Consider the following 14,636-nt stretch of genomic DNA (forward strand, 5'->3'; position numbering starts at 1 on the left):
CTCCTCCCCACTGGCCTTCACACAGTCTGAAAGGAGATGTAGCACGTAGCTCCAAACCTGGTCTACGCACAGGCATGTTCTCCATGCTCTCCTCTCCTGCACTTTAGCAGTGTGACAGAATCTCCAGGGGGAGCTGCAGAAACCATGAGTGTTTACTCCCCTGCTTCACTCAAAGCCTGGACTCTTGAGTGCCATTCCCGTCAGGGCTTCAAGAAGTTCACTGTCGACACTCTCCCTTTGAACCAAGTCACTAAAACGATCTCAAGGCTAAGGGACAGACAGCAGCTCTGCTTCGTAACACAGCTTGCAGTGCCCGATCCAGGAACGGTTTGTGTGCACACAGTTGTAGCTCATTCCTTTTAGAGGCAAACCCCACTTTGCTCCCAGTATCTTAAAATTCTTACAACAAAATCTCTCAGAGCTTCCCCAGCATTTGGCAATTCCATGGTGGCGGAGAATCGGCAGAGACATGTTAGATGCACGAGACAGCAACCCCCATTTATTTCATTCAGTATATATAGGTTTTTATTATACACCTCACAGACACAGAACTGTCTCAGCACTGGAGCTACAGCAAGAGAACTCTATCCCTGTCTCATGGAGCTTGTCCAGAACAAGAGGGAATGGGGCGCAGAACCTTTCAAAGGGAGCCTTAATTGGGTCATTTGAAAATTAATTAATCAATGTGAAAGTACTCAATTATATTAAGAATGGTTTGCTGAACCCCAAGGACAGACTTTACTGACAGAAGGAAAGTTCCAGTGCAACCGTGCGACCCCAATTCCTGAATCTATCCAGCACTTGTAACTAACAAACCAAACCCCAGCCATGTTCTGAACCTTTAATTTACTCATAAGCAAAAAACCCACTTACTTCTAAGACCACAAATAGATGGGAAAATGCTTTCATCCTATTGAGATGTCAATGATATATACCATTTTATACAGATGGTTACAGAGAACAATAAATACATTCTCTGTTTTTACGCGTTAAGTATCAACATTGGTCCATAGGACACTTCTGTTCTGTCAGTCTTTTGCAACTGTTAAGAATTAACAGAAATAATTCCCCCTCACTGTCTCCTTAACTATACTTCCTTCAAGTCAATGTCATCACGGAGTGTCTGGATTTTACAATCTAAGATGCTAAGGTGTTTGTTTTATGTATCACTTTACATAACGTTTTATAAGCAGTGCCAAGAATCTAGACATTGTTTTGTTCTGGGAGAAAGAGGAAATTCCACGGTTTGTTGAACCCAGAAAGTTTTTAGTACATCTCTGCTTTAGAATTCTTTAAATGCATACAGCATTTTATAATTCCAGAAGATGCATTTGAAGTTAATACAAAAAGCTTACATTTCCTCACCATTCACATTATAACTTAACTCTGAGAGATTCTATGAACGAAATGCAATGGATGTAGAAGTTGGACCTTGACAATTTTTTTCTTCATCTGATTCCCAGTGTAGCACAGGGGCATTAAAGAAAACTAAAAACCACAATGAAAATGAAATCTCCATGATCCTATTGAAGTTTTGGGGTGATGGGGGGTTCGTGGGGTCTGGCACCAACGGCCAAGGAAACACTCTTGGAGCCAGCTTTGGTGCAAAAAGGTGATTTTGTGAAAGCATGGGGACAGGACTCATGGGCAGGAAGACCTGCACTGTAAGTGTGGGGGTGACCATTTTATGGAGGCTGGGGACAAAAAGTCAAGAGGGAGTTTGCTAAAGACTTACTGGAGGCCTAGCTATTGCCCAGCTAAGGTTGTTTTTCCCTCTAGCAAGGCATTAACATTGAGACAGTAGGGAGAGCCTGAATTTTAGGCTGTTGATGGGACTGACTTTTTCTGGTAAACTGGTGGAGACTCTCATCAGTTTCACCATTTGGTTTTTTGTCCTTTCTGGTTTTGGGGTAGGTGGAAGTGTCCAAGGAATATCACACATGTCCCACTGTGGGAGAGAGGGGTGCTAGTTTGTGTTTTGCCCTCAGCCTGCCTCATACTCCCTCATCACTATCACCATTAGTTAATTCTGGAATATTTTACACTAATTCCTCTATGAGAATGCCAAAAGCCAAATACTTTATGGAGGTTTTTTTTTTTTTTTTTTTTTAACTCACAAAGATATTGCGCAGTTTCTCGCGTGGATTTTTAACTGCTTCTGCCTAGACATTCATACCGTAAAGCCACCTATCAAAACTGCCTTGTACTTTTGCTAGACACTTAGGATTTATTTTTCCCCCCTAAATTATACATCTTTGGTCACAGCTCTGACGATTTCTTTGGCATGAACCCTAAATGGAACAACTAGTGGTTTAAAAGTCATGTCCATTTGAAAACTTAACATATGGACAACTTGAAAGCCAAAAGTTTGAGGGTGTTGGCCCCCCGATACATTTACTCACGCTGGTTGACTTTTATCCTTCTTTGCCAGCTAATAGGAAGAAAACGTCACCTCCTTTTGTGTGCTCTTTTAATAAAGGTCATGTTACTTCTCCTCTTACTAGTCATACAGGTTTAATCACAACGCTACAAATAGATCTGGCTCATTCTTCATTTTCCGCTTGACTTTCCACCGAGAGATTGTTTCCCCAGAGCTCTCTCTTATCAATTCCTCGCATCCCAACAATAACGGCTTTGAGTATCTCCAGGAGATTGGCAATTAATACTCCCTTGTCCTTACCTTTTTCGTGCATGTCTTTTCCTCTTCAATAAAACATTCAGTTGCTCAAGGGCAAGGGCCCCAGAGAGGTGAGGCCCGATATGCTAATGGCCCGGTGTCCTTTAATAATTCATCTCCCATCCTTTCCTTAGGGGTTGGGAGTGCGGTGGCCAAACCTTTGAGATTCTGAAATCTAGCAGGCCTTGAGAAGATCCAAGAGCAGGTGCTGAGCCCCGGAAATCACAAGTATTGTCCCTAAATATGCCAGATCACTGCCAACTCTTGAAAAAAGGGCCCAGGGGGTCCGGACAGTCCCGAATGCCTCAGGACACGACCGGAGCCCCGAGGGGTGCTGGCCCCACGACGACCCCGCTGCCTGGGCTCTGGGTTTGTATTTTCAGGGCGAGGCGCTTTTCCCTCAAAGCGGCGTTCCGTTCCGGAAAAGGGACAAAGATGACTCCCTAGCCCTCCTTTCCTTTCCACCCTTCCGGATCCCTTTCTCATCCGGAGCCAGCCGAGTCCCGCACGCCGCCAGGCAGGTCCCGCTTCCAGCTGCTGGCTAGCCCCGCCCAGTCCGGAAGTCCTCTCACTCCCGCCCAACTCCGTCACTTCCACTCCCTTCCTCAGGCCACGCCCCTGCGCCTGGGAGCCTGACACCTGCATACGAGGGGGATTGTTGCGTCTGGTACCCGGACTCGGGAAGGTCTTTGCCCGTCGAGCTCCCCGGTTCCCGGTGGTCTCCCGGAAGATGATGGCGTCTTGCGCGCTGTTCCACGCAGATCCCGGCCTCCCCGAGAGGCGCTCTTCACTGTCCTGCTTTGTAATCCTTTTGGTGGCCCCAGGGCTACTGCTACCCATGCCCTCCGGTAAGAGCCTGGATCGGGTGTGCGCTCAAGTGGCGAGCCGGAGCGGGTCTGCGAGCGGGCCGACCGGACCCCAGGGCCCCGGAGCTTTCTTTGGTGGGTCGGGAGCAGGCGCGGGCCGGGGGTGCCCCTGGACGTGCTGTGCGAGCACCTATCGGTTGGGGATTCTGGGGTGCCGGAGGTGAAGACTTGTGAGGCGTTGGAGTAAGTCTTGCGGGCGATGGGTGCGGCGGGTGTTTTCCCAGGGCGGATCCCTGACCCCAGCGATAGCTTGCGGTGTGCTTCCGGGCCTGAGCACTTGCGGACCTGGAGTTCAGGGTGAAGGTTTGGTCTTCGTGTTCAGTGCGTGCAGCTGTTGCTAGGATCCGCGCTGTGCCTGTGGGGATATTTGCCCTGTGTTTCTTGGAGGGTGCTGCCTTGGGAAAAGGGTATAATTTGTGCCGGGCTAGGGGACCCCAGGCTGGGTGTTACCGGGTGTGTGCTTTACGGAAGTGACCAGGCCTATGGTGTGGAGTGTTGGGTAAGGAAGCTCTCTGCTTGGTTTACACGGGGGCTGAGAAGCCCCCGTGTGTGTGCAAGCTTGACTGAGAGCCTCTGAGTGGAAAAATGCTGTGGGTCCCTGGGGCTTAGAGTTTGGGAAGGCCACACCTTGCTTTTTGTACCTAAAGACAACAGTCTCCTTGTTGTCCAAGATCATATTGGTGTTGGTCAAATGCTGTTCTTTTTTTTTTTTTTTTTTTTGGACATAGAATCATCTTCCTGTTCCCATCCAATAGACATTACCCAGTTCCATTACCTAATGGCTTTTTGGCCATTTCCTTCTTTTCATTAGGGTGGGTCATATTTGAGGGAATTTTTTTTTATTTAATTTTATTTATTTTGAGAGAGAGAGTGAGAGAGCCTGCGCTCTCAAGCAGAAGAAGAGCAGAGTCAGGGAGAGAGAATCCCAAGCAGGCGCCCCGCTGTGTGGGGTCAGATGCAGGGCTCCAACTCACCAACCATGAGATCATGACCTGAGCCAAAGTCAGGAGTTGGAGGCTGAACTGACTGAACCATCCAGGTGCCCACTGAATGAATCAAAAAGATTGGTAGCTTACTGATAAATGAGTATCCTAAGAAATAACATGATAAATAATGTCAGTGTGGTTTTCTCTTGCACGCATTAACAGAAGCTGAAGGCCCATCCGTTAAATTTGTGTAATGTTTCACTGAATAGGAATGAGTGCTTATAATATATGTGTGTGTGTGTGTGTGTGCACATGTGTTAAAAAAGAGTGCTCGTTGTTTAACGCTTAACATTCAAGCAACAACCATTTTCAGCACTTTAGTATATTTCATTCTGTCTATATCTGCACCTGTGTTTCTCTGCCCAAGTTATTTCTAGGAGCCTATTAGGTATACGTTAAGTATGCTGCATTCTTTCCTTAGTAGCATTCATTCAACAAATATTTGTCTTCTGTGTGCCAGGTTCTGTGCTGGTCCTCAGGATACACTGGTGAACACTCACAAAACTGCCCCATTTTCATGATCCTGATTTCACTATTGATCTGGTTGCAGTCACATCGATATAAGCAGGGACTCCATTACTCACTGTGAGACCCCCAGTGCCATGCACACAGTGGCCGTCAAGAAATTGTTGCTAAAATCTATTGGGAGTGGCACACACCAAGCATACTACTAATAAATATGTTGTAGCGCAGAAGTGCTCTGGAGGAAAGGAGCTTGAGTCCCTGACAGCATTTAACTGGAGGCAGGAACAGTTTTCTCTTTAAACAGGCCATGCTCTGCCACTGTGGGGCTTCTGTACTTGCTATTCCCTTAGACTTGGAGCATCCACCCCCGGCCCCTTGTGCCTAAGGCTCCTTTTTGTCCTTCACACTCAGCTGAGATGTTGCCCCCTGGGAAGGCCCCTCTCTGACCACCCCGTCTCAGGTGGACCCACACACTCCACCTCAAATCCCCCGACTGGGAGTCACCCTTGCAAACCTGTGTCTTCTGCTCTCCCCACTAGAATGCAGAGAGCTCCTCTGTCTTGTCACACTTGTGGTTCCAGATGTTTCTGCGTCAGCATCAACACTCTTGTATACACATTAAGTACCAGAAAATGAAATAAAGGATTCAGGTGAGGCTTACAGTACCGGAGGAAGGTTCTTTAAAATTTTTTTTTTTTTTTTTTTTTTCAACGTTTTTTTAATTTTATTTTTGGGACAGAGAGAGACAGAGCATGAACGGGGGAGGGGCAGAGAGAGGGAGACACAGAATCAGAAACAGGCTCCAGGCTCCGAGCCATCAGCCCAGAGCCTGACGCGGGGCTCGAACTCACGGACCGCGAGATCGTGACCTGGCTGAAGTCGGACGCTTAACCGACTGCGCCACCCAGGCGCCCCAGGAAGGTTCTTTAAAGAATCGTGCTTAGGATGGCCTATTCGTGGTGCCTAAGCTAAGGCAGGGGCACCTGTCAGAGGGGCTCTGTCTTCCATTGTTTATGTAGAGTCTTGCTTGATACTGATCATCAAACAGTTCATTTCTGCGTGGGGGGAGTGGAGTGGAGAGGGGCCAGTGGTGGTAAAAAGAAAACAAAAAGAAGTTTTTAAAAAGGATCAAGGTTAGATTAGCCTTATAGCTAAACGGGGAAGGAGACTCTGAATGTCATTTGGAATAGAGGAAAGAGACAACTGAAATGAACAGAGTGCAACATGGAAGGGAATAAGACTTAAAAACGAAGAAAAGGGAAATCAAGGCCAAGTGTAAGGTTCAAAGGTAAAATCATGGGGTGCCTGGGTGGCCCAGTCGGTTGAGTGTCCGACTTCAGCTCAGGTCACGATCTTACGATTCGTGAGTTTGAGTCCTGTGTCGGGCTCTGTGCTGATGGCTCGGAGCCTGGAGCCTGCTTCAGATTCTGTGTCTCCCTGACTCTCTGCCCCTCCCCTATTTGCACGCTGTCTCTCAAAAATAAAGATTAAAAAAAATATTTTTTAAAGGTAAAATCAGGGCAGGTATGAAATTAGGGAAAGTACAAATGAGCCTTCATTATGTTGGGCAGGGAAAGAATGGGAAGGGAGTACACAGATCAGTTTTGATGCATCTCATCCTCTCAGGAGAAGGTGTGTAGGCAGACAGTGTTGTGCCCGGAAGCCCACCACCTCAGAGGTAGTTAGTTGCCAGCTGCACGAGATGGCAGAAGGGAACATTTGTCCAGTTTCGGGACCAGTCTCATTCTTCTCCAAAGGGTCTGCTGGTTTGTATAAAACCCACTATCTCCTGTTGTGGGTCATATCGTTAGGTCTTTTCTTTCTCTCTAATTAAAGAAGCCAAGATCTGTAAGTGCTTACATGCTAGTTTCTTAGTTTCTTTACTCTACGTATTGTAATACCCAGAGGACAGTCCTTCTGGTCAGTTGCTAGGTTACAGAATACTGGGAGATAGGCAACAGAAGAAATGACATGGCCAGATCTTTCTCCAGTGCTTCAAGCTTAAAGATGGTTAGTTTCAGTGTCAGATGCCTGACAGCGTATTCTTCCCCATGGTGTTCTGTTTAAACACCAGTGGTCCTTTGAGTGCCATGTTGTTTTGCCTCGCTACTCTGAGGGACATGCTGTGCTTGGTGATGTGGCTGCATGGATGAATGGAGCCAGCCATGGGAACTGTTAAACACAAAAACATGTGATAGTGACTTGAGAGGTCCATGCAAAGGACGGTGCAAGGGAAGGGGAAGGGGCCCTGCCTCCCCGGGGAAGTGGAAAACGCTTGCTGGAGGAACAGTTGAGTGGATCCAGTGTAAGGAGACGAGAGTTGAACAGGGCTTGCGGGTGAGCAGGTAGGAAGGGTGTTCAGAGCAGAGGGAACGGTGTGATCAGAGGCTTAGCGATGTGACATGGCTTAGGGCATCCATGGACTGTGGAGCTACCCGATGTGGCAGCAGGAGGACACAGAGGCGAGAGAAAGGCAAAGGACTGGATCACAGAGCAGATCACTGTGAAAGCAACAGGATAGTCAAGAATGAACAATCACCATCATTAAAATTCAGCATGATGTTAGCATCTGTCCTTTTAGGGCACCTTGAGCCCTTTTGTTTGACTTGGCACATGGCAAATCTAAACCAGAGTTACCTTAATTTCTCTAGACTCAGTAGAAGATCATTTCTTGAGGACCACATTGTAGATTGTTGGTGTAAGCGCGGGAGGGTTTCAGACGAATGTGGTGGGAAGAAGTGTTGGTAGTGGAACCAGGCTGCCTGGCTGAAAGGTGGGTGGTAGGTAAGGAGGCCTATTCATAAATGCTAGTAGCAATGTAGATAGAAATGATGGTGATCTGAACTCAAAGGAAAGGCAGAATAAAAGAGAAAGAACAGGAATTTCTGTTTTGAAGACCATCTATATTTAACTCAAGAACAAAAAACCCCAAATAATCTAATGAAAAATAGAAGGCATGAACAGACATTTCTATAAGACAGACAAATGGCAAAGAGACACATGAAAAGGTGCTCAACATCACCAGTCATCAGAGAAAGCAAAACAAAACCACAATGAGATCCCACCTCACACTTGTCAGAATGGCCAAAATCCAAAATACAAGGTTGTGGGTAAAAAGTCCTCCTCGTCCACTGTTGGTGGGAATTCAGACTGGTGCAGCCACTGTGGAAAACATAGAAGATTAAGAATACAATTACTGTATGATTCATAATTCCACTACTAGGTATTTACCCAAAGAATGTGAAAACACTAATTTGGTAAGAGACGTGCTTCCCTATGTTTATTGCAGCATTAACTTACAATAGCCCAGAAAAGGAAGCAACCCAAGGGTGAGTTGATAGATGAATGGATAAAGAAGCTATATACAATGGACTGTTACTTAGTTATGAAAAAGAATGGAATTTTGCTATTTGCAGCAAGAGGGTATAATGCTAAATGAAATAAGTCAGTGAGAGAAAGACAAATACTCTACGATTTCACTCATATATTGAATTTAAGAAACCAAACAAATGAACAACAAAAAAGATAAACTAAAAAACAGACTCATAAATATAGAGAAGAAACTGGTGGTTATTAGAGGGTAGGTGGGTGGGGAGATGAATGAAATAGGTGAAAGGGATAAAGAGTATGTTTATCGTGATGATCACTGTGTAATGTATAGAGTTGTTGAATCACTGTATTGTACACCTGAAAACTAATAACACTGTATATTAATTATACAGGAATTGAAATTTTAAAACCCATCTATTTTGTTTGCTGGGCATGTGTAAGTATGAAAAGAATCAAGAGACCACACTTTGGCTTCAAAATGTTATCGGAGATAGCGTGACATTTCCAAGTGGAGCATGTGGGTGGGCAATTGGATATATACATTTGGCACCCTGGCTAGAGATGGAGGATGGGGACCAGGATGCGGGAGGCAACGCCTCTCAGTGATAATAAGGTCATGGGAGTATACATATTCACCCTGAGGGATCTGCAGAATGAAGTAACACGAATCCTAGAGCAAGCCATCAGGAATATCACATTATCCAATCAAGCAGAGAACAAAGGGTAGCCAGAGGGTTAAAAAAAAAAAAAAAAAATCAGTGTCCCGAGCAAGAGAAGAAACTATTGTAAAACAGTATAATATTGGACTCAGTTATTATAGTGTATAAAGCTTGCAAACCAAGTTGTCAACTTTGCATGTTTTTGAAAGCATGTCTTATAATTATACGTGTTAGGAGGAAGAAATACTTCAAATTAGTTGAATGGATAAACCATCCAATTGACATTTCTTTTTCCATACAGGTCACTATATATGACAGTCATATTTGGAATTCTAAAATGCTTATCTGGTTTCAATAATAGTTACTGAAGTTGAATGCATAAAACAAGGAATACTTGCATAATTTAATCAGAGGAATGCTGTTACTTGATTTATTTCTTGGTGGTTCCAGGATTTCTAATGACATGGTGCATTTGTATCTAGAATGGAATTATATTAGCATTTCTAGCTTTTTCCCCTCCTATTATAAAATGACTCAGGGTATTCATTTTAATGTAAATGTAATGTTATTAATAAAATTCATCTCTTTATTAATCCTCTTTTTAATGCTTTTAATTGCTATGACTTTTTGTTTGCTTTTTGCTTTTGTTCTGATTTGGACAGTTGATTGAGGAACATTCACATATCTTGGTCAGCATAGTGGTAATGTGGAAAACATATTGCCAGTAGGTGGTTTTGAGGACATGATGTAAAGGAAATGTTGGACGGTGTTTATAGATACAATTTTAGAATTTAGGAATATGGTGTAAAAGGAGAGTAATATTTCACTTGAGTAGAGTTCTCTTGACCAGTCTCTTAATCTGAAGTGAGACGGAGATCCAGGGAGTAAGAAAGAAAAGTTTCCTCAGGGATCAAAGTAGATCTGTCTCCTTTATCCTTAGGTCCTCACCCTTACAGGAGAGGCCTCCATGTTCTTTTAGCCTTTTAGGACTTTACTGGATGTGTCTCCATCATGTTGTTTTACATAATTGTTCTGACAGATCTGTTTGGTTTTCAAGCTCATGGTTAATTGAAAGGGAAGAGAAATTGCTGAAGTAGAAATGACACTATTCTAGGGAGGGGAAAAAAAAAACCCTCCCTTCACCCCCTCAAAATTCTAGAAGCATAGCAGTATCGTAGCACTCCTGGAGGTGTATATTGGATAAACAGCCCAGACAGCTGCATTCAGGGAGCTTCTGAAAGAATGTGTGATCCATTGATCAGTGGAGGAAGATGAAATCATACTTAAAATAATGTCCCCCAAAGCAACATATTTTTCATGTTATGCTATTGAGAGTAGTCAATTTTGAGTGGTGCCTGGCTGGCTCAGTCAGAAAAGCCTGCAACTCTTGATCTTGGGGTCATGAGTTTGAGCCCCACATTAAGTGTAGAGATTACATAAATAAATAAACTTAAAAAAAGGATTTCAGAATAGTAAATTTTGATATTTAAATGGTATTTATTCACTTATAAAATGCCCAGTTCACTAACATGAAACAAGAAATGAAGTCTTGTATTTTGAAAGACTTTAGTGAATATTTATTTTGATCTATGAAATACGTTACGCTTATTTAATAATCAATTGTTACTATAGCATTTCGTAAGCACCCACTGGGTACAGTAATAGAAAAAGAAGACATATGATCCCTTACCTCTAGGAATTTGCCTTCTGAGAGGAAACTAAGCCTGAAGTGACAAGTTATTTTAGTTTGTTTCAGGCTATGGGAGAGTATTCAGAGCAGAGTGCTACATATACTATAGAAGGCTTCTTAGAGGAAGGGCAATTATTCATAGTTTTTTTTTTTTTTTATTTCATTTTTGAAAGAGACAGTGTGAGTTGAGGAGGGGCAGAAAGAGAGGGAGAGAGAGACTCCCATGCGGGCTCAGGGCCCGATCTCACAAAACCATGAGATCATGACCTGAGCTGAAACCAAGAGTTGCACCCTTAACTGACTGAGCTACCCAGGCACCCTGAGGAGAGGCGAGTTTTGAAATGAATTTAGAAAAAGATGGGGAAGGATGCTTTTTTACATATATCGTTAAGACAAAAACCAGTGATTTTGTTTCTTCACTTATTGTTGAAAGAAAATTCATCCTATTCCCCAAACCTAGTAGGATATTATTTTTATTTAAAATGAGCAAGGCACATCCTCGACTGCTATCACAACTTTGGTAAAGGAATGGAAGAATCATTTAAAATCTTGGATTTTTCCTTCTATTCCGTATTACGTTCCTGCTGGGAGACCACAGTCCCTGGTTGGTGACAGAGAGAAAATACTTCATTTTCATGTTCTCATTCTCTTATCCCTAGATGCCTGTGACCCTCCGCAGTACAACTCTATGAGGCCAACTGTTGTTAAATCCAGTTATAATCCTGGGGAAAATGTACAATTTCAGTGTCGCCCAGGATACAAGCGTATTATACCTCTTCTTCCCATATCTTCTGTTTGTTACCCTAATAACACATGGACACCTCTCCAGGAGGCTTGTACAAGTAAGTGTACAGATTTTTTTTTTATTGCTCTAGAGATTTCACACATTTGAGATTGCATGTTCCACTAGTGCAGTGATTGTTTTCTCATGTGAATGTAGGTTTTAAATAGTAGTTTTTCAGTCCTCGAAAAATCCCCAAGGAATCTTTTTCTTGGCAATTGGTTATCTGGTTAAATGTGAATCTTAAGTTTGGCTTTATAATAGTCAAAAATAGAAAATACTCTCATGAATTCAGATAAGCAATGCCGAATTTTTATTTTAATTCAAGTATTTTGAAATTGACATGAAACAACAAATTTGAAAATTTTCTTTTAGAAAGATCATGTCAACATCCAGGAGATCCCGTAAATGGCCATATGGTTAGCATAAATGGAAATTTTCTCTTTGGATCACAGGTTCACTATGAATGTAATGAGGGGTAAGTAAATTGTTCCTTAGAGGAAATAAGGTAAATATTCCTAATTCCATTTTTGTTTTGCTTCTCTTCATAAGCGTTCCCATAAAGTTGATTGCATTTTCCTCCTATTGACAAGTCGTACTTACCGCCTAACAAGGCTCAGGCTTTTTATGGAAACTGAAAAGATGTGTAATTAGTAGGAAGAAATTTAAATTGAAGAAAAACAAAATTCTATAATATTTACCATATCTACTATAAATCTATTGTGAACATTAACAATGGTGACTTCATTTTTTACAATAAAGTGCACCCTATTTAAAATGGCCAACTCTCAGTTGAAGTTGGGCTTATAGAAATGAAAGACCAAATTGCCAACTGAAGATATTCTTATATTGAGAGCAGACCAAAATTCACCTGGTTAACCTGAACCGTTATGTTGATCAAGATCTGTTAGTTAGAATTTTGTGATTGTTACAAAGGTTAAGTATCTCAAAAAGAGGTATTGAGCACTTAAGAATAACAGCCTTTGAGGCATCTGAGTGGCTTGGTTGGTTAAGCATCTGACTTCAGCTCAGGTCATGATCTCAAGGCTCATGAGTTCAAGCCCCACATCGGACTCTGTGACTACAGCTCAGGGCCTGGAGCCAGCTTTGGATTCTGTGTCTCCCTCTCTCTCGGCCCCTCCCTCACTCACACTGTGTCTTTCTCTCTCTTTTTCAAAAATAAACATAAAAAAATTTTTTTAAAAAGATTAACAGCCTTTGTTCTATAGGGTTCTTTCAGTAGTCTATATTGGGGATACTGGACATGTATGAAAAATGTTCATTTAGAAGGTAAACGGAATACAGTATGAAAATGCGTCTGATTTTTTTTTTTTTATATTGTCTTTTATCCAGCTACTTTGCTGAATTCATTTATTAGTGCTACTAACACTTGTTTTGTTCTGGTGGAATCTTTATGATTTTCTATAGATAAGATCACATTGTCTACAAACTGATAATTTTACTTCTTCATTTCCAGTTTGGATGTCTTTTATTTCTTTTTCTTGCCTAATTGCTATGGCTAGAACTTCCAGTACTATGTTGAATAGAAATGGTAAAAACAGGCATCCTTGACGTGTTCTTGATCTTAGAGGAACAGCTTTCAGCTTTTCACCATTGAGTATAATATTTGCTGTGGGTTTTTCATGAATGGCCTTTATTATCTTAAGATAGTTTTCTTCCTAGTTCATTGAATATATTTACCATGAAAGAGTGTTGAATTTTGTCAAATGCTTTTTCTGCATCAATTGAGATAATTGTGTGGTTTTTGTCCATTCTGCTGATGTGGCATATGACATTGATCATTTTTCATATGTTGAACCATCCTTGCATCCCAGGAATAAATTTTGCTTGTTCATGGTATGTAATATGCTACTGAATTTTGTTGGTTAGTATTTTTTGATGATTTTTTGCATCATGGCTCATAAGAAGTATTGGTCTGTAGCTTTATTTGCTTGTAGTGTCTTTTGGTATCATGTTGATGCTGGTTTCATTGAATGAATTGGGAAGATTTCCCTCCTCTTAAATTTTTTGGAAAAGTTTGAGAAGGATAGGTATTAGTTCTTTAAATGTTTAGTGGAATTCACCCATGAAACCATCAGGTCTGGGGTTTTTCTTTATTGAGAGAATTTCGATTACTGATTCAATCTCCTTACTAGTTATAGGTGAGTAAGTAGTTGTAATTTCTGTTTCTTCATGGTTTAGTTTTGGTAGCCTTTGTGTTTCTAGGAATTTGTCCATTTTATCTAGGTTATCCAACTTGTTGGTGCAAAACTGTTAATAGAACTCTTTTATTATATTTTATATTTCTGTAGAATTGATAGTAATGTTCCCACTTGCATTTCTGATTTCAATAAATTGAGTCTTCTCTCTCTCTTGTCCATCTAACTAAGGTTTGTGAATTCAGTTGATCTTTACAAAGAACCAACTTTTGGTTTTTCTCCTCTATTTTATTTATCTCCTCTCTAATCTTTAATACTCCCTTCTGCTAGGTTTGGGTTTAGTTTATTTTGACAGAAAGAAAGAATTGAGTTGGGGAGGGTCAGAGAAGGAGAGAGAATCCTAAGCAGGCTATGTGTTGTCAGCACACAGCCCAACACAGTTTGATCCTATAAACTGTGAGATCATGACCTGACACAAAATCAAGAGTCAGATGCTCAACTGACTGAGCCACCCAGGTCCCCCTGGATCATGCATGTGTTTTCATCCATTCTGCTGATCGCTGTCTTTTGATTGGAGAATTTAATCCATTTACATTTAAAGTAATTACTGGCAAGAGGCACTTCTGAAATTGTGCTATTTTTTTCTATATGCTTTATACCTTTTTATGTCCCTCATTTCCTGTATTACTGTTTAATTTTTTGTTTAGTTTATTTTTACAGTGAAATGTTTAAATTCCTCTCTCATTTCCTTTTGTGTATATTCTACAGCTATTTTGTTTATAGTTACCATGGGAACTACAGTTAACATCCTCCACTCTTAGCACTCCAGTTTGAATTTACACCAGGTTAGCTTCAATAAATTACAAAAACTGCTCATTTACAGCTTCATCCCCACCCTTTTGGTTGCTGATGCTGCGCTGATCTCTACACTAATAATTGTAATACTAGCTTCTGCACTAATAACTTATTTTCTTCTAAAAGATTGGTGTCTTAAATCATATAGAAAACAAAAATTTTACTTAC

The 14,636-nt window shown here is 41.8% G+C and overlaps 1 protein-coding gene across 6 annotated transcripts in view; it reads left to right on the forward strand.

Annotated features, from left to right (window-relative positions):
• Positions 1-3,274: 3,274 nt before the first annotated feature.
• Positions 3,275-14,636, forward strand: part of LOC112857685 (membrane cofactor protein-like) — a 36,417-nt gene continuing 25,055 nt past the window's right edge. For 4 of the 6 annotated variants that reach the window (XM_086693522.1, XM_086693525.1, XM_086693524.1 and 1 more), the window contains exons 1-3: positions 3,277-3,525; positions 11,333-11,515; positions 11,830-11,932. In XM_086693522.1, the coding sequence (XP_086549648.1) occupies positions 3,408-3,525; positions 11,333-11,515; positions 11,830-11,932 (404 nt within the window). In that variant the 5' untranslated portion in view covers positions 3,277-3,407. Of the gene's footprint in view, positions 3,526-11,332; positions 11,516-11,829; positions 11,933-14,636 lie in introns of all 6 variants that reach the window. The other 2 variants (XM_086693523.1, XM_086693526.1) reach the window with 2 other exon arrangements.

This window comes from Puma concolor, chromosome E4 (genome assembly GCF_028749965.1).
Source record: "Puma concolor isolate L17-30 chromosome E4, mPumCon1.1.hap2, whole genome shotgun sequence".
In the NCBI taxonomy this organism is placed as follows: domain Eukaryota; kingdom Metazoa; phylum Chordata; class Mammalia; order Carnivora; family Felidae; genus Puma; species Puma concolor.